This window comes from Passer domesticus, chromosome 4, assembly GCF_036417665.1.
Source record: "Passer domesticus isolate bPasDom1 chromosome 4, bPasDom1.hap1, whole genome shotgun sequence".
Lineage (NCBI taxonomy): Eukaryota > Metazoa > Chordata > Aves > Passeriformes > Passeridae > Passer > Passer domesticus.
The window spans coordinates 66,803,664-66,829,551 of record NC_087477.1 but is presented as its reverse complement, the minus strand read 5'-3'; the positions used below and the strand labels follow the sequence as shown (position 1 = coordinate 66,829,551).

The following is a 25,888-nucleotide window of genomic DNA, read 5'->3' as shown; positions in this document are numbered from 1 at the left end:
TGAGTCTATTCCAGTATATCATACCTTATGATCCTAGCTGATAAACAGGTTCCATTGAAAAAGTATCATGAACATGCTAAAAGAAAGGGAAGGTGAGATGACCTTCTCAGGCCATGACAGCAGATGTAGGGAAACAAAGCTGCATGAATTTCAATTAATTAACTCACTCATGACACTGAAAAAAAAAAAAGTAGTATTGAAAGTACCTGAAGAGACTTCAATTTATAATAAATTAAATTATTCTATATTAGTATGCTAGGATCTTGCCATATGTTTTAAAATAACATTACCTTGTTTATGTGAATAATTGCAGTGTGCTAACATAGGTACACTTACCCAAATTTCACAGAATTGTAAATCAATAGTCTAATTTCACTAGGTTTACCCACTTTTTCCACTAGATAAAGCCCTTTATCATCCACTATGGAATTATGACCATGGCTCTTCATTTTTTGTAATTTAAAGGGTAACTCCTCTCATATGATTTTTAACAGCCTTGTGAAGTTGAGCTCATCTAATGCCCAGCCCTTGCTTTCTCAACACCTTGCCCCACCAGTTTAAGATGCGATCAAATTTTATGTGGCTCTCTATGGACAGGAAGCATAGTTTGTATTCATGTAGTTTGATTTGAGCTAAGAGCATAACCACATTTAATTCACTTCATGTTGAATGATCTAAACCTTTGTGATTTTGGAGCCAGGTAAAAGTGCTATAAGTATTAGCAAGTTTTATATTTTTGCTTTAAAATGCCTGGGCTACATGAGCTGACACTGTGCATCTGCCTTGCTTAGGTAGAATTTGCCAATGAATGACCCTCATTCTCAACATTTGTGCCCTAGATAATTTGGCAAGTCATTGTATTTGTATCTTTGGAGTATGTTCTAGTTTTCCTAGACTCTTTTCTGAATAGAGTATGTACTATCAGGAGAACTGTTATTTCTTCATAAACAATGCCCATGTTGATGACTGTCTTTTTTATAAAATTCACCTGGTTTATAGTCAAGCAGTATATTATATAAATGTGAAAAGAAAATGCTTATTTTAGGGCCTTAAAAATGCACAGCTGAAGATCTTCTTCCTCTCTTAAATGCAAATGCTATTAAAATCACTTTTTCAGCAATTAAAGAGCATTAGGTAGACTTTCAGTAAAGATAAATTTACCTCAAAAATGTATTCATCACTCTCTTCAAAAGTAAAGCCCCAAAGCAAAATACACATAGTTGCCAGCAGCTTTAGTCAAAGCTAAAATTAGCCATGCTGATTAAGTGGATTTTGCATAACCTTAACTATTAATCCCTTATATTGGTCTTCTTTTCTTTGAAAAATTTTTAAGTACCAATAACCTAAAGGTTTATAGAGTCACTTTTTAATACTACTTAGTTAAGATTTAATCCTTTGTATAACAGTTAACATTGGCACCATCTTTTAATAGCGCAAGATTTCTAACATGCACTTGCTGAACAAAACAGACATTTTCCATTCCAGGGGAATAATGGCAATACACATAGAGCAGAAGAACTTTGATTTAAAGAATTAAAAAATGTACTTACAAGAGATAAAATGGAACTAACAGTAAATTAATCTCTCAGTTTTCACCCTTTCCTTAAATAGTATTCTTTTCATGCTTAATTCTTTCCCTTTCCATTTTCTTTAACTCAGCTCCTTATTTTCTAACAGCTAGATTGCCTCTCATCTTACCTGGCTAAGCAAGACATAAATTACATTTTCTAGAAGACCAATAATGAATTTTACTCCAAATCTTTTTTTGAAAACAACTCCTGTTTTATAGACACTTCTGAAAAGGTAAGATAGTATTGAGTCCTGGATCATTCTGTTGCTGTCAGAGGGAAATTAAATTATTGCCTTTAAAAGTTGAAATTGTTCCTATTTTCAGAGTAGGTCAAGGAGGAGTGAAGTAAGTTGTTCTTCATAAAGTGGTGTGCCTTTGCAAACTTTGACTCTTGTTTGGGGCTGGTCCTGCTAACAGAGGGTGCTTTCTCTGGAGATTTATCCCACACCTTTTGTTTCAGATTTGCTCCAGGCTAAGAGTGCAAATATCACTAGATACCCAAGCTCAGCCGACACCTGGAAGCTCATTAGTTTACCATAACTCCTTTGTGTGCCCCAGCCCTGCCTCAGCATTTCATAGCATTTGCTCATCTGCCTGTTTTTTTACAAAAAGTAATCAACCTTCACATTTTGTAATGATTTGCATTTTCTGATATTTATTTTTTTAGCACCAATAATTTGAAAAGAGTTTGGCAGCACCAGCTATCCTGCTTCCTTCACTTTAGAAATAATTAACAGAAATTAAAAAAAAAAAAGCTATTATAGGTAGCTGGTAATTATAGCTCACACTTCTGTTTTGCCAGTCAAACAATTAAAAAATCAATTATAAGGCAAATTAATTGAGTAGTAAATATTTTTGCTCTTTTATATCAGCTAAGGTTTTTTTTCATCTGTTTGAGCATTAATTCATTAATTGTTTTAAACATCACTTCATCAGCAGTAAACTCAAAGCAGCTGACAGTTGTGTTTTGTTTATATATTTGATCAATACAACCAGCTGAAAACTTTCAGATCATTGATCATGTCATGTTCTGCTGAGTAATTTGCCAGTAGAGCTGGGTGCTTGGAAACTGATGACTTAGTGGTTCAAAGGTCATTCCAGCAAGAAACTGAAGCTGGCTAAAACAGACTTTCTTTTGTTCTTTGTCTTACTCCTTTGCAGGTGGTCTTCTGGATGATCTGTGATCTCGTCTCTAATCTTCATGATACTTTTCCTCTTTTTTAAGACAGATTTTAAGACATCTTGTTGTTCCATTGATCACCTTAGACTGCTGTCTGTACTGCATTGTAAAAGTACTAGCAACAGTAGTACTCCAGATGGAGAGCACAGTGACATTTATAGGGTTTTTAAATGTTTCCTTTCTGTCCTTTTCAGCTATTTATGACTTTGTCAAACTTTTTTCACCTTCACAGCTGAAATTTCTCAGATATGATCATTGACCAGAGGTCAATTTTTTCCTAGTTCACTTGTTAAGTTTGAGGGGAAAAAAATATCATCCAGTTTTGTGATCTTAAGTCATATAACAGTTTGCTTTTCCTTACATGAAGGGTTGTGGATTTTTTCTTACAGAGCTTTAAGCAAGACTCATACCTGAAGACTTTGAAATTTATCTTGGAGAACACATAGTATAGATATGTTCTTTTCAGTGCTTTTTTACCAATCTGTTCCTTTTTGATAGATTTATACAGATTATCCAAACGGTATTTCTTTTTAACTGGTATGGACATAGTTTAGGAAGAAACAGAGCTTTAAAAAACAAGTGAAATTATGAAATTGCCAATGTTGGGAAAATTGAATTATTTTCTCCCCTCTTTATGTGGTTCCTGTCTCAGAATAAATACATGTAAGCATTTATCTCACTAAATGATGCAGTGACATTGCATGGGAGACAAGCAGGCAGGAGGGATTGCACCATGGTCAAGCAATCACAAAGAGACACAGTGCCTGCAGAAGTGCCTGTCTGAGCAGAATGAATGAACTCATGGGAGGTTACAAGTGTCAAATGGGAGTGGGATAACATGAGTGGGATAACGGCATTACTCCATAGAATTCCCTGAATTATGGTCAAATAACCAAACATTTTTTTTTCCCTTTTCCATCCTTAAACAAAAATTTCCCTAATTTCCTTACTGATGAATAACTATGCAAACATATTATTCAAGCTCTAATGATTGTTAAGAGGATAAATCTTAAAGTGCTTCAAGTGGGCAGTGACAGAGATAAGCCATAATGGAAAAGCATAGCAGTTTTTTGATGCTGTCCAATGGAAAAGCTATTGTTTTCAGAGAGGTTTGTCACTTCTGTTAAAATTCTAGTCCCATAGTCAAATACTTATCCATCCCCTTAGTAGATTGTGATCACAACTCTCCTCAAAAGCAGCTATAATTATGTCTTTTATAAAATCACCTCTTTCCTTTACAGATTCACAGGAGAAATTTGAATGCTGAAAAGGTAATCTTTAACGTCATACAGTGTTCCTATCTTAGTTGGTTGTGTACAGAACACATGCTTTTAATATTTCCTTTTCCACAGGAGCTGAGATTCTATAGTATTGGCTTTAATAGGCAATTATTCAACTTTTAAACTTTTAAGATGCAAAATAAATTTAGTAGAGGAAACTTGCTATTGCAAAGTTATGGATGAAAAGGCATATTTCAGCATCCACTGAGCAGTACGTGCAGGTTACTGCAGAGAAGGGCAGAGCTGAGGTACGCGGGTTTGGGTTTCAGGTCTTGTTTCTGACATTTAAACATTTCAGTTACAAAGCTCCCTTAATGTCAGTTTTTAAAGGAACATACGAAGTTCCAAATTCTGTTGTGCATTCCAACAGACATGCTTGCCAGAACAAAACAGAACTGTATATTTGCTTTCAGTATATACCTCAATATGAAAGACAATTAAAGCTAACAAAAAATTTCTACTTTCCATTTTCATATATATTGTAAAGTACACATCTATCTGCATGTTTCCTTAGCTTTTCAGAATTGGGCTTGGTGCCAGATAGTTCTGCAGTAGACGTGAGAAGGTACAGATAGGTATTGTCCTCTGGAAAGGACGTGTGCCTGATGAAAGATCTAAATGTTTTCCTAATCCCGATATTGATCTTTTGTGTGGCTTTTGATAAATCATTTCTCTTTTCATTAGGGGCTCTTTTCTCTTGTGTAGTGTCTTTCCAGGGACAGAGAAAGATCTGAGCATAACAGCACTATAATCCATTATAATATTTTTGCACTGAATGCTTCCAGTATTGTGGCAGTAAACAATTGGTATGAACATACTTTTTAAAAATTATTTTATATTTTCTTTTTTATTTTTAATTTTAATTTTTTTAAAATTCTTTCTCTTTTGGCAGTGTTATTCCCAATGTATTGTGTTCTTGTTCCATTGTTTCATCTACAGACACCTTTCATTTGAAAACTCAGCATATTCAAAGGAAAAAAACTGAAAAAGTTTTAATTTAGTATCACCTTTTTAAAGAGAGAACAAACCAGTGCCAAGAGAAATTAATGGCTATAAAGTATTCCAGGGTAATAAAAAGGTATAGTGTCAAACGGAAGTTCCTTAAGAAAGTGTTCCCAGCTTGCTCTGTTATGCTGACATTCTCACTGAACTATTGTAGGAGAAAAAAGATATTGTTCATTTTAAATCTTCTCTTTGAATAGCAAAGGTATGGTTAAGGCACTAATCCAGCTGGATAACAATTGCAAGCTCTATAACCAATAGCACATGACACAAAGCATGATGAACGATACATATTTTGGATCTGTTCTAAGCATCAATTCAGGGGTGTATTCTGTAACTGCAGGAAAAATACCAAACCTGCAGCCTTCAGAAAACCCTTAGAAATCTTATATATATAGCATGAGGACTTGGCTAATCTTGAATAGGAGAAGGAGAGTGAAATAAAAAATTCAAATCCCTTTTGCAATACCTATTAACATCCCATGACATAGTGGAAGTTCAGCCATTTTGAAAGAAGACTGCAAAAGAACCTTTAAATATGTCACTTACAGTCATATGAATATACATATTTTGATGGTCAAACATTTTTGATAACATTCATATATTATTTTCTCCTCTTTTTATTTTATTCCAATTAATAAAATATTTTTATCTAACTGTCAATGACTAATGGAAGGCTTTTGTTGATTTTGTTTGTAGAGCCTGTGTCCATATAGAGTCCAAAATGGAAACCTTTGGGTATTCTACATGTGGAAATGTGACAGAATTTGCATTTTTTTCCACTGTACCATGGGGAATTCTGGACTAAGATGTTTAAAAGAAGGAAAACAGTGAGTATGGAAAGATGAGATCTAAAAAGAAATTACTATGACTTTTTTTTTTTTCCCTTACTGTTGAAAATTGAGATTTAGAACCAAGATATTTTGTCAGAATGCAGCATTATGGTACCATTTTATCAAAAAGATACCCAGGATGCCAAATAGAAGGAAAAAAAAAGGAATTTTTGGGTTCAGCACAGGATAACCAATATGTGCTGCTTAAGACACTCATATGGTTATTGAGAAATGCATATTCTAACCTGTCTCAGGCTAAACAAGAACTGGACTCTTGCAAAAAATTCATTCAAGATGTCCAATAACCATTGCATCTATTCTTCATTGTTTCAGGTCACAAGTTGGGCTCCCTTTTCCTTTTCAGTCTCAAATTTATATCAGAGAGATATTTAGATTAGAGGCGTCTAAAGCATGAAATTTCTGCAGAAAGGAAACAATCTAGATTGAGCACTCTAGGCAGTGACTGAGGAGTGAATAAAAATTGGGACACCAATGACACATTCTTGTCAGCTTACCTCTCTTGCCGTATCTATTAAGCTTCCATAAATTTGGACCCAATGTAAGCCTTGGAGAAGAAATACACATTATATAAGCTCAGTGGAGAACTTGTTAATGTTTGGTTGTATGATCTGCCAAAGAATCTGTCTGCTTTGAGAGTGCTTCAGCCCCGATCATCTTTTCATTAACTGGATTGGACTGCTCCTATAGAGCTGGAGCAGGCTCCATGCTAGAATTTGGAGGCCCAACAAAAGTTCCCCTGTTATTTTCCTGCTACTGCCAAAGGCTGTGTTTTTAAAAAATGCAAAAGACAAACCAAAACAAAACTGAGGCTAAGATCATGCATACAGGCCAGAAACAGTATAAAATAATTGGTAATCAGTAGAGCACAGTCTGCTGGAGAACTTGGAAATCAACATAAAGTTACTCACTCTTTGGCAAGGAAACAAATAATTGCAACCAATGGCAAGGTCCACATCAGAGGTAACAGCTTTCTATTGCTACAACTTCTTGCCTTGGCTCAGACTGAGAGGAGAGTATTGTGGATAGTAGCAACACCACTGGACAGATTTTACATATATTTAATAAGCTGCTATATGTATTCTGCTAAATAGTGGTTATTCACAACATCTGCTTTTCAAAGCTAGAAAATAAAAGGTTGCCTTTGTTCTCCTGCCCCAATCTATACCATAGATCATGATGTAGTCTTTTAATTACATAAACACAAGTTTTTCTACATACTTCCATGGGAATGTGAGAAACCAGAAACATTTCTAAGAGCTCAGTATGGATGTGTGCCAAATGTCCACATTCTCAGAGCTCTCTAACTGTTGTCTCCTATGGGATATTCATCACTCAGCACACAAAAACTTTCATAAAACAACCATTACTAGTTCTATTCACCAGTTTAGTCAGAAGAGAAATTAAGAGAAAATCAAAGGAGCTTGATATAAAAATAAACTTGCTTACCTATAAATTCCACTTTTTTGTTGTCTGATTATAAAATTCTGGAGTATTTTGTCAGAAGGGCAAAAATGTGTTTGATTTCATCTACACAATGTCATACATAGTTCACTTGACTCTGTGCCAAGCTAAAATATAAGGGAACACATAAAGAGCTTAAATTGAATGAGACACTGTATTTATCCATGTGACTTCTTTATTAAGGAAACAACTTCTGTGATGGTAAAAAGGTCAGTGCTGCCTCCTGATGCCTACTGTATTCTTTAATATTTTTTTAAATTTATGTGTTGAAATCAATAAAGAGCTATATTAAACAGTTGTGTTGATTTTCTTTTTCCTTATATCATATTAGATTTGCTTCAGAGTCAGGTACATATTTTGTGGTGTTTCCAGAATAACATAATTCTGAGATATCACTGCACACCTGTAATACTGTTTGAAAGACTATATATATATGTGTGTGCATGTATGCATAAAACTCAAGTTGTTTGAAAAATAAACCATGTTTACTGAATTTCAAATAGGTATTTGAATTAATTTGTCAAATTAAAGTGTTGTTGTAGATCTCCTTTTCCAGGTGCAAGCAATAGTGCTCTCACTACTATTTTGCAGGATGAAAAGGAGTACAATGGGCAGTATTTCTTGAAAAAAGGAAAAATATTTATAGGATAATGGGGTAGCACAAATCTTTTGAAAAGTAATATCAACTACTGTCTCTCATAGTGTGCTGCCATTTAAGAGTAGATGGTTCTATATTGCTGATACAGGGAAGTGAATTTTATATCAATGCACTAATATAATAGGATTTCTTAATCCTGACTGGTGGAAGAAGCTTTTCAAGCATATTTGCTAAAGTCATACTCAATGTCATTAGTCATAGTCAGCAACTTGAGAAACAGAATTTCTGGAAGAAAAAGAAAATGAAAGATACAGTTTTAGTGCTGTATAAACTAGTTGCACTATTTCAAGCTAATTCTGAAAACAAATACAGGACTTTATACATATTATAAATGTTGAAATAATTTTATTTTGTCAATATATCCCCAATATAAAATTGGTCTGGGCAGAATCCTTTCCTGTCTTATTCTATGATTGTGTTAAAATAACTAAAAACTAGTAAAAAACCCCAAACACAAATTAAAAAAAAAAAAAAAAAAAAAAAAAAACAAAACAAAAAAAAAACCAAAAGCCCACCACAACCCAAACCTTGAGAAAAAAAAAAAAGGCAGTAAAAATTAAGTTAAGAAATTTTAGGCTATTAGTGCTTTGGGGAGAAAACCTGCATATAAATGAAAAAAAAAAAGTTTCTGTGATAATTCAGTTTTAAAAATAGGTTTATCTGATGGTGTTGATTTTTGCTTTTTTGTGGTCTCATGGATGTTGCTTAAAGCATTTCCCTTAGTACCACCATGTGTAATGTCTCCTTCAAGTATAGTCTCTGGTTCCTGGTACTTGTACCAGCCTTTCAAGCTTTCCATCATGTTGCAGCACCAATATTTATTCAGCCATGTATTCTCATCAGTGTCAGTTTTCTTTCAGATTTGTTTGGCTCTGGTTAGTGATCTCCACAGATATTTTGCCTCTAAGTATTCAAACATTTCAGCAATATTTTCACCCCCAACCATGTGATGTCAGCACACATCTTCTTGATGGCACGTGGGGTCAGAAGAAATTAAAAACATTCCTGTTCTAGGAAATATGTAAATTGTGAATATTAGAATGGGAGAATAATAGAGACATCATATATGTAATCTTTCAGCAATAAAAAGCAAGTGATACGACAAGTTTCTAAGGGTAAATATGATTTACCTGTTAAGAAGGGAGACATTTCAGAAACAGCAAAAGAAAAACATTTTCAAATGAGCTAAATTTGACTTCTTGTTTTAGTCACTTAAATTATGTTCCAGAGGATAAGTTGCTGGGATTTCAAAGTGCACCTACTGTAAAAAATGAGGCATACTGATTTTAAACCAGAACTAAGTATTTCCAGTGAAGATTCTATGTACATGATTTTGAAGATTTAGCTGTGTAGCAAAAGAGCCTACATATTCATGGCATAAACAGGGAAATTGTGCCACTTTTAAACATGTGAAAGACTTTGCCTTCTATTTTAAAAATGTTGACAAGTTTAGCTAAAATCGTTCAGATGTCTCTTTATAACCAGTTGCAGTCAAACTGATAAGTTGCAGCAGATATTTTCCTGGCAAAATAATTTTAAGCATATTTGCCAGTAGGTTGCTCTGCAAACATCTTGAAACTCTCAGTTTCTTGAAGTTTTAGACAGCTCTCCCTGAAACACCAGTGAAAGGGTGCTGTCTCAGAGTGCATTCAAAAAGGGACCTGAGTGCCTGCCTATACTTCTGGTATTTTTTGTGTTTTTTTTCCATATATCTATCTCTTCCCCTTTTTTTTTTTTTATGCTGATAATTTTGCATGATGGCTCATTGTTTTTAAGCTTGTTCACCTAAAAGATGAGTGATCCGGAAGTATGGAACAGCAGGACTTGCCAAGATATAAATGAATAGAGCAGCGCTTTACATGAAAGGGCTTTTGCCAGGTTTTCTACTGAAGTGTGCAAATTTAAAGCTGTGGATCAACGCCCTGCTCTGCGCACCCAGTGTTGTGTCACAATGCAGTGACAGTGACAAACTCCTCAGTAGACAAGCCCCTTTAAAATACTGTATGGAGGCACTCAGCAATAAAGGACAATTGCCTTCAACATCCAAGAACTATCAAGGACTTCTGAAGACTGATGACCAATATGGAATATCACTTTACAAACTTACTATACATCCTAATGCTGTTGCCATGCTGAATTGCTGAGACTATTTCTGGTTCAGGGATGTAACACTAGTTTGGACCTCCACTATAGTTTGTGTAGAGTTATTCCCAGCAAGATTAATTTGTGTGAGCTCTCCAAATGCAGCTAACTTGCTCACAACTAGCTTTAGGTCTCCAAGATATTGTGCCCATATATCTGCTGTTGGAAAGCTCATAGCAGCTGGCAATCCATTGGCAGTTTCCTCAGGAATATAAAAAAATTCAAGCTGCATGATTCAATTACCAGAAGCAGTGGGGGAATATTTTATTTCTTCAGTCTTGGGCTTTTTTATGTTTTTTAGCCAGTGGCTCACTGTTATGTCATTCACTTTATGAAGGACAACACTGTTATATGAATGGCTTACTTTTAAGTTTTCTTCCAGGAAAAAGTTCCATAGCTGTAAAATCTCTAACCATCTGACTGATAGTCTGTTTTTCCAGTGCCCGTGCTGTACACAGAAGAGAACTGATGGTTGTAGAGTTGCTTTAAGATGAGTCATTACTTGTTTACTTATTCTTTAATAGTTTTGCCCAAATTTCAGTTTATATTGACTGCTCAGTTAGAGATTCCTGCCTAGTTTTCCTGATGTTCTTAATTTTAAATCACTTCCAGCATTACAGCTCTCCAGATTTTTACCTGTTACCATCTGTTGATTTTTTACCAAAATATTATTCATCTGTTTTCTAAATGGAATCTCATTGCAATATTCTGCTGGTGTTTCTAATCTTCCCAAGAAGCCTTGAATTATTTCTCTATTTTCAGCACTGTGCTCAGCTCCTCCTAGTTTAATAGATCTGCAGATTTCATTAATGTACCATTTACTCCCTCTTCTAGCTCATTATTGAAGCTATTAAATGTGATCAGAAGTAATACTAATCTTTGTGTACTGCACTAAATGCCTCCCTTCAAAGTTATTGTTTATCATTACCCTTCATTGTTTGTCATCACCCTTCATTTCAGTCAACATGATAGTTCATTTCCAATTTGATTTAAGTTTGGGAACAGAATTTTGACACATTGGTGATGGGAGAAGAAAGGCTAATCAACAATCCAGGAGAGGCTTCTAATTAAGGCTGAATTTAGAGAATCAAAGTTATGAGTTCTCTGCTGCAGCCACGGTGTAAGACAGTATGGTGTCTCCATAACTTAATTGAAAACACCTTAAGCCCCGTGAGAAAATATCTTAAAGAATACAGTATATGGCTAAAAGTCAGACATGTGACAGTATATCTTCTGCTCTCTATTCATTAATTTTGTATTACTATTTAAAAAATCAAGATTGTCTGGCAGACTTTGAAGTGTTTTAGTAAATTTGTTTCTCAATAGAGCAGTTTCTCTGCTCTATTATGTTGCCAGAGAGAAGCTAAATTTATGAGTAGCAATTACAAAGAGAACACACAGAAGATATGAACTTCTATCTTTGTCTGTTTCAGAGACATAGTCTTGCTTCCAAAGAAGGTATATCTTTCTTCTGGTCCATGCACAGTGTAAAATTTCAGGAACAAGATTTTTATTTTCACCACCCTTCAAATTTAATTTCCAAACTCCATAGTAAATACTATTAATAATAGGAATAATAATAGGAATTAATAATAGGAATAGGATATTTAGAATGGGAAATATCAAAGTCAGGAGAATCTCCTTTTGACAAGATGCAATTGTTCTGATAATAAGCTCCACATGACTTGAAGTCCAACAACAAAATCTATTCTTCTTTCACCCTAATAAAATATCTTGCATTTTGTTAAGTTAGTTGCTAACCTGTATTATTAGGGCTGTTTACTCCTGCTTTTTATTGACTTGACAAAGAAATCTTTGTCCAAATACATTTGGATGTTACTTGTTTTTTCTTATGCATACTTGGTTTGAGCTCATTAAGTTGTATATGCACCAGTGCAAATGCAAATACCTTAAATATAGTCCAGAAAAATATTGCCTCTAGATAGAGCTTAATAGTTCTCTTTAAGTTTTATATCTATATGGATTGGAAAAAAGCATGGGACAGTGAAATACTGAAATTCATCTTGGGGCCAGATTATTTGTTAGATGTAGGGAAAATTATCAGAGTAATAAGGTGAGTACATCCTAGAAGCCATGCAGAGGGTCTAATGAACATTTAATTTCAAGTCACACCACTGCAGTAAGGAGTGGCTTATGAATACAGAAATACACCCAGAAGTGGTAGCACAAATGTAGAATCTGGGTTGCCCAAAATGTTTCATCTTAGTTGCTATCAGTGCAGCTTCTCTGAATTTTGAAGCCCTGCATCTATCAGAATCTGCCAACTTACCTGACATAACCTGGTATCTCATTACTGTGAATCTGTCTTAACCTCTGAGGCAAATTTTGTTCACTCTCCCCCAGACTGCTTATGGAATATTTTCCTCCTACTCAATCTCTCTCAAAACCCATCTCTGTTGATTCCTGATAGGGAATCAGCAGTGACACTTTTTAGCTTTTTTAATGCTTAAGCATTTTCAGAAAACTTTTTATTGGATTTTTATTGTTACTATATCCCCTCTGCCCCTCTCCCCCTATTATTGACTTACATTTTTATTATATCACCTGTGAAATTGAGTTGTATTATTCTCAGGGAAAAAAATTAATGTTACTTACATTTTCAAAGGTGCCTACCAGTAACATTTAATGATGTGAAAAATAAGCATTATTACTCTGGTCGATTAATACGTATTGATGATGATTTAAGGTGGCCCTGGTGAGTTTTACTGGTAACTGTCCTTATCTTGCAGATGAAAGCCTGAGTGTGCAGCATCAACAACAGAACACTGACTAGTTCATTTTATCAGGTTTTGATCATCTGTATAATACACATGAAGGATGTGCATGTTTGCCTAGACTATGTGTCAGCATGCTTTTTGGGAACAAATTAGTATGTGGTGCCTCATTTCCCCCTTTGTTCCTTTGTATTCAAGGGGCTTTTACCTTTCCTGTGAAAGACACTTGAGGAAATATACGCCTGCTGTGAAAGCCCAAATTATTTTACATTGCATCTGTACTGTCTGGTTCTGCAATATTCGTTTTGGAATTAAATCAGCTTCCCTGTGTCTCTACAAAGGAATTTATTTTTTTCAAAGAAGTTGATTCTTTTATTGTGTGCATTCTTGGCAAAAGTATGTGCATTGACTGTATTAGTTGATTTCCTATGTATAGTAAGGTTTCTTATTTTCATTACCAAAGAAAATGTCAGTTACCTGTGTAATGATTTGCAGAACTAGGTCCTCACCCAGAAAGATCTCACAGTCAAGAGAGGTAGGTGGAGTAAAGAAGTGGTGATTTATTATAGCAGTCCAGTATGTGCCAATACTGACCTGAGCAAAAGCAATATGGATGTAGTGTTAGAATAAATGGGGGGAAAGCACCAGTAAGTTAAAAAAAAAATTGCAGTAGTGCCATCTAGTGTGCCAGGTGGTGCAGTTTTCTGGAGAGGGACAGTAAACTACTTTCATCCCATCCCACTTGTTACCTGACTCTCCTGCTGCTGCTCCCTTTTCAGTCTGCTGACAGGAGAGCAGTAACAGCATTGACAGAAGGTAGAGAAAGAGACCTGAAGGCTGTTTTGCAGATGCTGATTCTGGCACACATGCCATAAGGTTGTCATTGCTGCTCTAAAAAAATGAGCATCCACGGGGTTTTAAAGAAGGAGAAAGATAGCTGTTCTGTCTGTACTCCTATACAAATCTTGCTCATCTACTCATTGGTTTCCACTGCAAAACATGTAATGGCTAAAATATCATTTTTTCAGCTACTGCAGGCACATTTTCTTGGTGTTGGAAGAGAAAAACAAATTTGATGCTAGAAAAGAAGAGGGACTCCTGGTTTTTGATGCTTACTGGTGGAAATTATTTTTTGCCTGGTGGCTAAAGGAATTATATTGAATAGAGGGTCCACAAAGAACAAAGTTCTCTGTATGGGAGATGAGAAGCAAGTGAAAGGAAAGAGGGATCTGTTTAGCATATTAATTCTTTATATGAGGAGAAGCCCTTACTGTGACCACCCGAGTCTTTTCCACTGCTGCCTTTTCCACTTTCACTAGTAGCATACTGAACCTCTCTGCTTTAATCCCAAAATATGCAAAGCGCATGACTTACCCTTCAGTGTATGAAGCTGCACAGGGTTTATTTTTGTCTTCCATATAGAATCTGCTTGTAACAAGCGGAAGAGTGATCAAGCCAGGAAGTGTTGTCTGCAAACGAAACCAACATCTCCACAGCACACATAATGCTGTGTATTCACCTGTCTTCTGCAGCCAGTGCTGGAGGATATTGCTTTTCCAGTTGGATTTGCTTGGGATGCAGCTACAGCAGCATATCAAATTGAAGGTGTCAATTTTTAGCTATCAAAGTGTTAAAGAAGTTTTATGTGAACAAAAAGTCTGGACCCTCGAAGGAGAGTGTTTGATCTTTGCTTTGTTATGTAGATACTACTGCTGATGCAAATCCATGTAGCATTTCTGTATAAACACTTCTGACTTGAGGAGTAAGAAGAACGTAAAAGATATTTCAAATCTCAGAAATATGGCTAGGTAATGGAAATTGAGCTAGTTTTTGGGGGGAGAGGGGTGGGGGGAGGAGGCAGCACTCATAAGTAATTTTTTCATCTACTTATTGTGTATATTGTTTCTGTAGAGCTAATTCAAGGAGATTGCTATTGGCTATTTTGAAACTAGGTGGGAGAACTACCTAATCAGACACCAGTAATCACAAGAAGTCTTCAGTTAGCAACTCATCTCCAAAGATTATGAAAAACAATGAACTGAGATGTTAACAATTGGACTTGTGGGGGTGTCCCCCAGGGACGTGTGTCATGTTCCCACCGGAACAGAGGGACTGATGAAGGGATTTGCCCAGCACAATATGAAAATATGTCACAGATTAGGAAATGTAAACACATAAACACAGGGACATCTACAGCCATAACCCCTCCAAACTTTATCGTTTCATAAATCTGTCTTTATAAACCTTCAAAATACATATAGACCTGATTTTCTCATGTTATAGCCTGCAGCATACAGACACTTAACTCCCATTGATTTCAGTACCTAAATGGGAGTTGTAGATCCTAAATTGTCTTTGAGGATGTAGCCTTTAGTTCTTGGTTATTGCTGAAATTGAGAGTACTTGCCCATGCTCAGTACCTTTTAACGAGCTCAGTTCACTTCACCTAATAGACTGAACAGCTCACAGTTCCCAGGGAATCAATATTCTGGGCCAGATTCTAACTCCAGTCCTGCAATGCACACAGCTCTTCTAACTAATTTTTAGAATGTGAATTGTGTGTGCATTATAATTTCCTGCCTTTTGAGTGGCTAGATGTGCAACTCTAATGTTCTCTTAATGTATTTTTAATGAACTTTCTTAAGGCTTCTGAGTGGGGAAAACATAAAAAAAAAATCTATAATATGGTCTAGACACTACTCAAATGACCCTTTTCCTGCAGAAGTAAGAAACTCAACAGGGAATTCCTTCTCCTGAAAGCTTCAGAGGCTGTGCAGCTTCTGACTTAGAGGCAGAATGATTGAAGCAATAGTTCTTGTAGAGTCCAAACTCAGTTGCTGTGCATATCACAAGATACACAGTGGAAGAGGCACGAGCTGACAGGCTACTTTATTTTTTACTGGCAGCTATGTATTTATGCACAGCACAACCTCCTCTACTCTGTATATTTCAAAGCGCTAAAAAATCATACCAATTGTACTCTGCATGCTCAAAGTGCAGATTTCAAAGGTTCATGACTCAGTCAAATCAAAATCAATTTGCACCAGAACATTCAAAAGCACTTCTTCTTACTGAGGGCCATTTCTATGCTAAATTCTAACTCTCTGCTTGATTTTTTTCTTCTTTTTTTTATTTTTTTTGGGGAAAAGTTGCAAAAAAATCCTTATGGTAAAAGTGGTTTTCTTCGCTTCTTTCATATGCCAAATAATGGAACTGCATTAATTCAAACAAAATTACACTTTTTGGTCAGAGATCAGGTCAAGAAATTTTCACTCCCAAAGGTTAAAGGACAGCTGAATTAGAGGAAAAGTGTACTTGGAAAAGTACATGAAAACTTATATACTCTTATCAGTAATATTTCTGCGTAAGGAGCTTCACAAGTTGGAAAAGCATTACATTTCTTTCTGTTGTAATAATTGCAGAGTATGAGAAACATGCATCGTAATAATTGATATTATTCATTTGATGGCATGTCATGAGCTGATTTGGTATCCAAATCACACCTAAGTATTCTGAGTGTAAAACCAGGTCCTCATCACTGTTCTTTCCTGGCCCCAAAGCTCACTAAAGCTCCGGTTATGCCTACACTATGGATTGCTGTGTGGCGTGGAAGTTTCTGAGCAAGCTTAGAGGTGAAAGCTTGGGTCATCAAAGCAGAGCAGAGCTCTCTGCAGATTAATTGTGGCTCAGCAGGATGTGTTAGTGTATCTAGAGCTTTCTGTTGCCTCAGCTGGATTCCTTCCTACGCTCTATCAGGTGGCTCAGACGCATGATGTACAGAGAAGCCTCTTTAAACAGTGTCAGGAATGCTTGAAAGTAGGTCTGATTGCTACAGCCCCTCAGTGGCTAATGACCACTGGACTAGTACTGTTAGACTCTGCTGAAAATCAAATGCTTCTCCTCCTCCCTCCCACTACCTTTGCTGGAGGAAGGCAGACAAAAAAGAGGGTTCATTCAGCCTCTGCTCTAGATGAGGATTCTTAACAGAAGGTGTGTTAACTGCCTGTTATGGCAGCTTTTCATTCCCTGCGTTCCTGCTGCACTGAAAAAAGAGCGCTATCGAATCGATATGGTGCAGGAAGCCTGCTCTTAAAGGCTTCAAAACTCTAGGTACCATCAAAGAATTACTGTTATTTGTTATTTCCTGCACTTCTCTCAAATGACTATTTATTTCAGCAGTCATGTTTGAAATTTGAAGCAGGATATAGAAAACTTGTAGTATTGTCTTTTTCTGAGGAGCATACAGACAGAGCTCCAAGTCTATAATAAAATCTGAGATTAAGAACAACTCAAACTGTCTGGATCTAAAATTTGACCTACTTTGAAGGTTGTCCCATGTAAAATTTAATTTACTGACCAACCAAATGTAGATGTATGGGTGTTCATGTGCTGCAATAAAGTTCTGTAAAGACCATGAAATGTGACAATGATCTCTGAAAAGCTAGGTTATAGAAGTGATATTACAGATTTTAGTAATGCTTTAAATTAAGTGTCTTCAATATGCTTAACCTTGCATTAAACTTAGATTTAATAAGACAGATGTATATTAAGTACTGAATATACTTAAGGGAGCAATCTTGCATTGGCAGGGGATGGACTCAATGACCTCCTAATAGTTCTTCTCCATCTCTAATTTCTATGATACTAATTGATTATTAAAACACTTTTATTGAGGATTGATATGTAGCTATTATATAGTTATTAATCTTATAACCCAACTGATATTTAATTTATACATAATTTTAACACACAATGTCATTTTAGTTTTTAAAGAATAACCCTGGAACAGTGCATTCTTTGGGACTCTGAAAAATCTTGGTGGTAAATGAGGTTGGCCACTTTGAGGTTAATTGCAATTTAATGATTAAATCACACTTTTCAAGGGTTTACAGAGGAAAGCAAGTTTACAGATCTCTCCACAAAAAAAAAAAAAAGTAATGTTTGCCTCAGCTATAGCATGGCTCAGGAAAGACAAAGAAACCTCTAATGAAGAGAGGTGCATTTATTCAAATTAAATATTATATTTTGTTAGATCTCAGACAACAGCTAAACTTTGAATATTTTAATGGTAATCTGTGTATCTCAATTTTAGAATTGTGAAGAAATCCTAAAACTCTGAAAGTTTGGAGAAAATGGTGCAGTGCTTTTGAACATTCAAAATTAATTTCTGTGAATGTCTGGCTAAACAAAAAGCTGAAGTTTTTTAGAGCTGTGTTATTAATTCAGCTTGTATATGCCTAGGGCCATGGCTCATAATGGCATTCCTTTCTTTTTAACAAACTGTCAAGATTTTCAAAGGACATCCTGAAAGCCATAAGTGCCTATTTGTTGGATGTATTTCTCATACCCTAAAGGCTTTCTTTGATATGGACTGATCTTTTACATTTATGGATGGAAGTAGCATTAGAAAATGCCCTTTGTGAAAACCTGTAATATCTCAAGAGTGGCAAACATCTGATTTTAGGCTAAGGAAGTATGAAGAGTGTTAGAAGTCTGAATGTTTTTTTAAAACATAATTTTCAAATAATTAGCAGCAAGTAAAAATATGAATAAATGCAAAACCTAATGAAAATGTATATTAATGCTTGAAAGTTCCTAGTTACTTTAAATAATATAAGGAATGTGTAAAGAATACTTCTCAATTTTCCCATGAGATTTGCACCTACTTTGTGATAAATTATTTACTTGCAACATATGTCTTTTGATGTCAAAAGTGTAATGACCAAGTTTTGTTTTTCAAGCAGAAGGCTGGAATGCAGATGGAAAGGGCCCTAATGTCTGGGACATATTCACTCATCAGGGAGGAGATCGAGTTTTCAAGAACCAGACTGGTGATGTAGCTTGTGGCAGATACACTCTGTGGGAGGAAGATTTGAAATGTATCAAACAGCTTGGATTGACTCATTATTGCTTTTCTCTTTCCTGGTCACGTCTGTTACCTGATGGGACGACAGGTTTCATCAACCAGAAAGGCAATTGTTTCTTAAAAATAGAAGGTTGCAGCTTTAATTCAAGGTTATTGCTGCAGTCTGGCATAATTAATCCAGTATGCTATTCTGCAGTGTAGCTTTGAAATTGCAACTTTTTTTCAGAGTAATTATAGGATGATTTTTTATAGGTTTGCAACAACTTACTAATTAATATTCTAGATCCCCTTGGATAGCGCAATCTTTTGGGATAGGATTATTATTATGTTTCCTATGTATCTTTTTGCTTACTCCAGTTTTTTTAATTGTAACTCTAAATCATTTTGCTTCATCAGAATGTTTATACTTACTGGGATCCTAGCCATGAGAATATTTTTGGATGGCTTACAATAGACAAGTTATCTCATTTGGCAAGTGCATTTAGATAGCTTATCAGTATACTCCAATGTGCTGAACTTCACATTGACTATTTTGCACTAAGGGACATACTTTTCCCAGACATTTTTCTTTAGCATATTAGAGAGGATTCTTCAGACTGATAGGAACTATGTTTAGTTCTCTGGCAAACAGGAGCTCTTAAGGAAGTTTTCACAGTCTCAGCAGGCAGTGTATATATGTAAAGGGATACAGCACATAAGTAAACTGGTCAGATTGCTAGAAGTCAGATATAAAATTTGTTTCACTTCTGATTATTTTAATTCCATCAGTGTGGTCTGGGGGAGAGCTTAAGGTCACTCACTAGGAGAAGACAGGAAAGGGCAGTTGTGATTACAGAACAGAGGGAATGGAAGAAAGATGAAATAAAGAGAATTGTGAAGAATAAAAGCAACTGAAGCTGAACCAGAAACAATGGGAGAATCAAAGAAGCTGGCTGAGATTTCTTGTATGCTGGGAGGATAATGTGCCAAGGAGAAAAAAAGAAAAGTATATTTGAATGAACTTCTGAATCTCAATTCTGCTTCCTACTCTTCTGCATCTCAGTTCAACCAAGAAGATATATCTTTATACTTCTAGGGCAGTATTTGCCTTGGCAAATTGAAGACTACAAAGATGGAAGGCTGCAAAGGACAGGACTTCTTAGAAAATAACCTTCAGGTTATCCTTATCTGTACTAGGGTGGTACCAGCAGAAGCAATCTTTTTCTGAAGAATTTTGGTCATGTAGAGTTTGGCTGTTCAGTAGATAGCAGCCTATCCTCTGCATCCTGCAGATCAAGGTTTTCACCAGAGAGTGGAGGAGCCTTTGTTTCAAGATTTCAGAAAAGAGAGGCTGGTAAATCTGCTGTAAACAGACCAACCAGCCATTTTCCCCTGCAGAGCATGCCAGATACATATGCCAGTATCCCAGAGAGGCTTGAATTGAAGATTTTTCTTTGCCACCAAAATTTACAATACGTGGCCCACTTTCACTGGCACAGCTTGTGTTTCCCTCAGAATGCTTTTTGTGGTGTGTTGAATTTAAATTTGGCTGAGTAGTTGTGGTTTCTTTCCTGTACTGATATTCCTTTAGCTAGGGCTGCAGGCACTGTAAAACCTCAGCAAGCTGCCTGCTGAATGGGCTTTGTTATTTAGTTGTCAGAGTGGGAGATAGCAAGCAGACATTCTGAATGCACTTGGTAAGGAAAGCTAACATTTTGACAAAACTCAGGTGTAATTTCAGAAGATGTTCACTTGATCCCCAGTATAAGCAGTTGCCTGATTAATATTATGAACTTTACATTTAACGAAAGGGCATTGGCAGAACTCCAAGTAGGCCAACTTTCATTAGGCAGGAGTTCACTTCTCCTGTGCAGTGATCTGTTGAAGCAATTGTAACTGCATAGCATGGAAAGGCCATCATCTTCTATATAAACATTTTTGCAAAGAGCATGTGAAGAATTAGAAAGCTTAAAGCAATGTCCTTTCAAATAAAATCATTCACAGCAACAGATTCACTACCAATTTCACACCTAAGATGTAGGACATTTGAAAACCTTTAAAATTATTCTGTTTCTGACTTGGTGGAGGTAGGGTCTTTTAAAGCAATGATGTTTTAGATGTATTGTTCCTAAGATGTGTCAGGTTTTAGCTTAAAGCTTACAATTATTTTTACCCTAGAAGGTGCCCTGAGAAGAACAAGTGAGCTGCTAAACATTAGGTGTCAGTGCAGAAGAAGACAGAAGTTGTAGGCAAGGGGATATTGAGTCTGTGAGAATTTGATGTTGTGCCTCACTTCAGCATGAAGGCAGGGAATCAGAATGGGGAAAGAAGGTGATAGAAAGGAGAAAAGGACAATCCTTCACTTTCTACTGCCCATCTGCTCCTTAATATCTGGAACCTCAAAATTTTGGGGTTTCTCCACAAAACCCTTATATACACACTTCCTCAGAAGAATGTTTTCTTCTGTATTTCTGCTTCTACTTGACTCACAGATACATCCAGAGAAACTAAGTCAGCCTACTCTGGAAAGTATGAGACAACCTGGAAATTTGACTTGACATTCACATTTTTCGGGCACGCAGTTCTATTTCTCTTCATTTTCTAACAAAAAGCATAAATCTTTTACAATATTTAATTGAGATGTAAAGAATAAATGATAGCTGGTTGCACTTAGATGTTATAAATTGTACTGTATAATTCATAATCTGAAAATTAGGATGAGAAATTCTAATGTCTTCTACATAGGGGTTGAATATGAGAGGACAGGATCCCATAGCAGCAAAGGAGCTCTTTTTTCCCAGTTTAAGCTTATGTAGTAAAACTTGTAGTCTCATCATCAAAGAGTTAGTACACACCCAGTCCCTCTGAAGACAAACAGAAGCTCAAAAGATATATTTGCTGCTAATTGCTATTGCAAAATGCAAGAATTTGCTTTTCAAAATTTAAGTTCTAGTATATTCCTTTCTCTTTTGCATGGGTGCATTCTCAGGCACAGGCACAGGCACGTAACCCTCTGCATTTAATGAGTTTTTCTGGTGCTGTATTCAGAAGGAAAAGCAAACTACATCTGAGATTTATTGTGAATTACTGTGTAAACAATCTTATTGAGTCTTGCTGTGCTAAGGGATGTGTATGCACCTGTTTGTTCAGGAGAAGTCACTGTCTAAATCTGGGGTTCATAATTGATTGCTGCAGTAAATGTTGTCTTAAAAAAGCTATTTGGCAGGAATTCCTAAGATCAGTCATTTGAAGTTGGGTTAAGTTGAAGTCTAATACTGTTCTTTTAAGAAGAAGATAGTATGGCATTCTGTGTTGGCATTTTCAAACATCAATACACAGTAAGCTGAACGTGAAAATACCAAGGAATATATAATAGAAGTATAGAACAAATTTCCTGCTTTGGATTAAACAAAATCTTCTGGTTCAGAAACTCTTAAGAATAATGATCTAAGCCATACATAACCTCCTAAGCATACCTTTTATTAACCTTTGCAATTTAGTCTTCACCCTCCTACTTTTTGTTGTGTTTTCTACTTCTGTAGACATTTCCCAGTTCTATATTTCAATACAGCAATATTGGGATAGATATTTCACAGGCATCTATGTCTTATTAAGGATATGTGGTAGTCTAAGACCCACAACAATTTTATGAAATTTAGGTTTCTGAGGTTATTAAACACTTTGGTATATTTAGTTCAAGTCTCTGAAGCAAAGACTGCCTGATTTCTGCATTCCACCAGCATGAGAGAGACCTATTCCTGTCTGGAGCCACTTAGCTTAGCAAATAATAATTCAAGGCCACTGTTGGCCTTTTCCAATTACTGCAGTAAACCAGATAGTTCAAGTAAAAGAGCAAGCTAATTGATACTCTTTGAACCAGAGCTTATGATGTGTATTTCAATATCTAGTGTTTTCAGAAGGTTTAAAAGCAATACTGTTGTGTTTGCATGTAAGCAAAATTAAAAATGCCTATTTGAGAGCTTAAAGTACCCTGATATTTAAACTTACAGTGACCTCTCAGCAATGTAAAAATTGTCCTATTCATGTCAGCCACTGCTAAATCTGTGCAGAAGGTGAATTCCTTTTAAGCCTCTAGAAATACATCCCCAGTACTGACCAGCTTTAACAACACATCCAGGAAATTAAAGTTGATCTCTGTCTTAGCAAGAGGGGACAAGAAAGGTTAGAAGTCATGAGCCTTTAGAGAGGTCAGCTAATTCCTTCTTGCAGTTAGAAGGACTGAGCAGTCTGCAGCAGTGGCAGTGTAAAAGCGTAAGAGATGGTTTCTCGGATAGCCTATTGTCAAGCCATTCAGGTTGGTGGCTAAAGAGGCCAGTGCCTCAAACTCTTTCTAAAATCTCATAGAAGCCAATGAAAAGCCTTAAATATAATATAGATCTAATGAGTGAAATGTTGAATTCACACCACTGTAAAATGTTGAATACACTGACAGTGTCTTTGTCCTGATGCTGGCACAGTGATGGAGAATGGAACATTTTGGAGGAAACAGCTAATCCAGCTAACCAAGTTCAAAACATAAAAGATCAGCTTAGTTACCTTGCTGAGTGTGGCACTGAAGTTTTTAAAAGACACAGTTCTCAAGGAGAAAAATGCTTTCATTAGAAAAAATCTACCTGGAAGGCTCTCAAGCATCAGGCTTTTTCCAACACGCTTGTATCTTGCACATGCAGTCAGGCTGCCATTCAGGCATTTAAATGAAAGGATTATATTTTCATGTGACCAGCACCCATCAGAATTATGTTTTTCCTGGGGAGTTGCTGTCCACTGATCTATTTTGAAAATTTGCATCCTCATTTCATTTTATGTGCCTGGTTGGAAGATTTTGTGTACTGAGCATTTTTGCCAACTCTGGGGTCTTGTAACAGTACTCAGCATGCACTTGAGAAAAAATATTTGCATCTCATAATAGAAAAGATGTGCAGTGAGGTTGCTTCAAGTGTTAAAATGTAGCAAAATTATTATTAACCCTTTTTTTCCTTTAATATTTTCAGCAGCCAATTCTTACTGAAAAACTATTATGGACCTGGGAAATGGCATCCTACTCCCTGTATCAGTTTGGTTTGCCTTAATCCTAAAAAAACAGAGGTGACTGGAAATCTGAAAGTATCATTGACACCACCAATATTCATGTAAATTATTACTTCAGAACATTTGGAGATTGAGTGATCGTTACTACATGGGCCTTATGTTGCTTTAGGTGGTTGTTTAAAAGGTGTAGCCCCAGTACTGGTACCAGAACTTACAAGACAGTTTTGATGTGTAAAAACTACTGCTAAACCCTGATGCAGTTGTGGTAACATTTGAAGAAAACATTGTGGACTTGTGTCTAGAGCTCAGATTGATAGAACCTCTATGAATTCTACAGAAGATTTTTTAGGAGCCCATCTGAATGGCATAAGATATTGTACAAGATATAAATAAACAAGTCACCCTGGGATTTGTAATTTAATTTTTTCATGCTGGCTATAGAGAGTAGGAGCCTTGTGTTTTCCTATTACCTTTTCACTTGATATCTGTTTTACTATTTGAAATGACACACCAGTGTTTTATCATCTTTTGAACTCCAGAAATTATCTTTGTGATGCTAGCAATAAGGCTTTCCTGGCATACATCTACTCCTGGCAAGGAGACGTGTAGTGACTGCCAGTACCAAGGGTTAAGGAGCAGTGACAATAAGCAGATGCTAATGCAGGAAAGATATTTTAGTCTTCTCATTAAAATAAGTCATTTCACTGTCTTCATGGGTATTTGCACAGTTTTGCTTTTCCATTGTTAGTCATAAAAGGTCACTTCATGGAAAATTAAGTTAATAGGGTCAGTGCAATTTGATGAAAACTAGTTTTAGTTTGTAGCTTAGAAAAGATAGAGGGTAATGCATCTGATTTTATGGGCTTTCTTACATCTTTCTGAATAAAACTTTTGCTCTCTCTTGTTCTAGGATACATATAATAACTCTATAATTTACATCACTGCGAATGGGTTTTTACAAAGTGACCCTGCTCTATTTGATGCCAGTCAATGATGGGAGTATTTCAGACTGATTTTACAGAAAATTTTGAAAGTTAACAGTTAAAATTATGAAAGATCATTTGTGCAAACCTAATATGATTTTATTCTGTGCTTATTTGTATTCAGCAATGACCGATGATTCTTGAAGCTAAAACTTATGTAAATCAAAGTAAAGTGATATGATTTGAAAAAAAATGTTTAGCTGAAAGGAAAACAAATAGATTTAATCTTAGTGTGAAAGCAAAAGAAAAGGTGCTCTATATATACATTGTCCCTAACTTATTTTGTAAGTTCAAAGTTCTTTGTTGAGCAGAGCAACCATGTTAAAAAGTGCTTATCATTAATGCTTCTTATTGTGCAGGATGTAAAGTTGAGTGCACCTAAAAATCTGACCATTGCATCTCATTATATCCTTACGGAATACAACCTCACACACACAGTGAAGTCTGTGTAACAGCTAATTCCTCTATACAGTCATTAAGTCATTATAACAGCTTCTGCCTCTGTGTTGAGGTGGTCAAAACTGTTCAACAATGGCAAAGCTCTGGTTTTATGCTTTACCTATAGTTTTTGTTTTGGCCCCGTTTCCAACCTTCTGGAAATTCCTTCCTTACCTCTTTTCTTTTGGTAGTATTCTCTATAGTAATTTACTGGAAGTAAATTGCATTTCACTATGTAGCAAGTGAAATGCATTTTAAGATGTCAGTTCATTTAGATAAGAGCTAGTATCTTTATTGTATTTGTCCAAAGTGATCACAGTCCTCAAAGTCATATCACAGTTCAGTAATAATTTTTTGTGGCCACTTTTACATTGTCATGCTTAATTTTTACTTTTGTTGTTTGAATTCTTTATTTTATCCTTACTTTTTTTTCAAAAACAGTTTCACTTAAAAGCTGTCTTTCTGTCTTCTTCCTTTTAATTTAGAGTTGCAATTATGCAAAAATCCATGCCAACTACCTCTTTTTCTACAACTAAGTAGAAGATGCACAGGACCTTTTTCCATCACTGAAACCAGTTGATAGGTTCTCTTTCTATCAGAAGCAGAACTAGTCATCTACCAGCTGTCTTTGAAGAGCACCTCCTGGGCTGCTCCATATCTGACCCCAAGCCATGTCTGGAAGCTAGTTGGC

The 25,888-nt window shown here is 35.9% G+C and overlaps 1 protein-coding gene across 1 annotated transcript; it reads left to right on the top strand.

The window, feature by feature from the left end:
• The first annotated feature begins 13,348 nt into the window (after window positions 1–13,348).
• LOC135299844 (cytosolic beta-glucosidase-like) lies at window positions 13,349–24,903 on the top strand. The gene is made up of 4 exons (XM_064419272.1): window positions 13,349–13,417; window positions 14,415–14,487; window positions 18,627–18,854; window positions 24,884–24,903. Exons 1-4 carry the CDS (start codon window positions 13,349–13,351, stop codon window positions 24,901–24,903), a joined length of 390 nt encoding a protein of 129 aa, XP_064275342.1.
• The last annotated feature ends 985 nt before the right edge of the window (window positions 24,904–25,888 follow it).

Excerpts from the sequence above, each read along its gene's own strand:
- LOC135299844 (XM_064419272.1), top strand. The coding sequence starts at position 13,349 with ATGTCAGTTACCTGTGTAATGATTTGCAGAACTAGGTCCTCACCCAGA. Across the intron at positions 13,418-14,414 it reads AGATCTCACAGTCAAGAGAG|CCAGTGCTGGAGGATATTGC; the intron begins GTAGGTGGAGTA and ends TGTCTTCTGCAG. Across the intron at positions 18,855-24,883 it reads AGGTTTCATCAACCAGAAAG|CAATGACCGATGATTCTTGA; the intron begins GCAATTGTTTCT and ends ATTTGTATTCAG.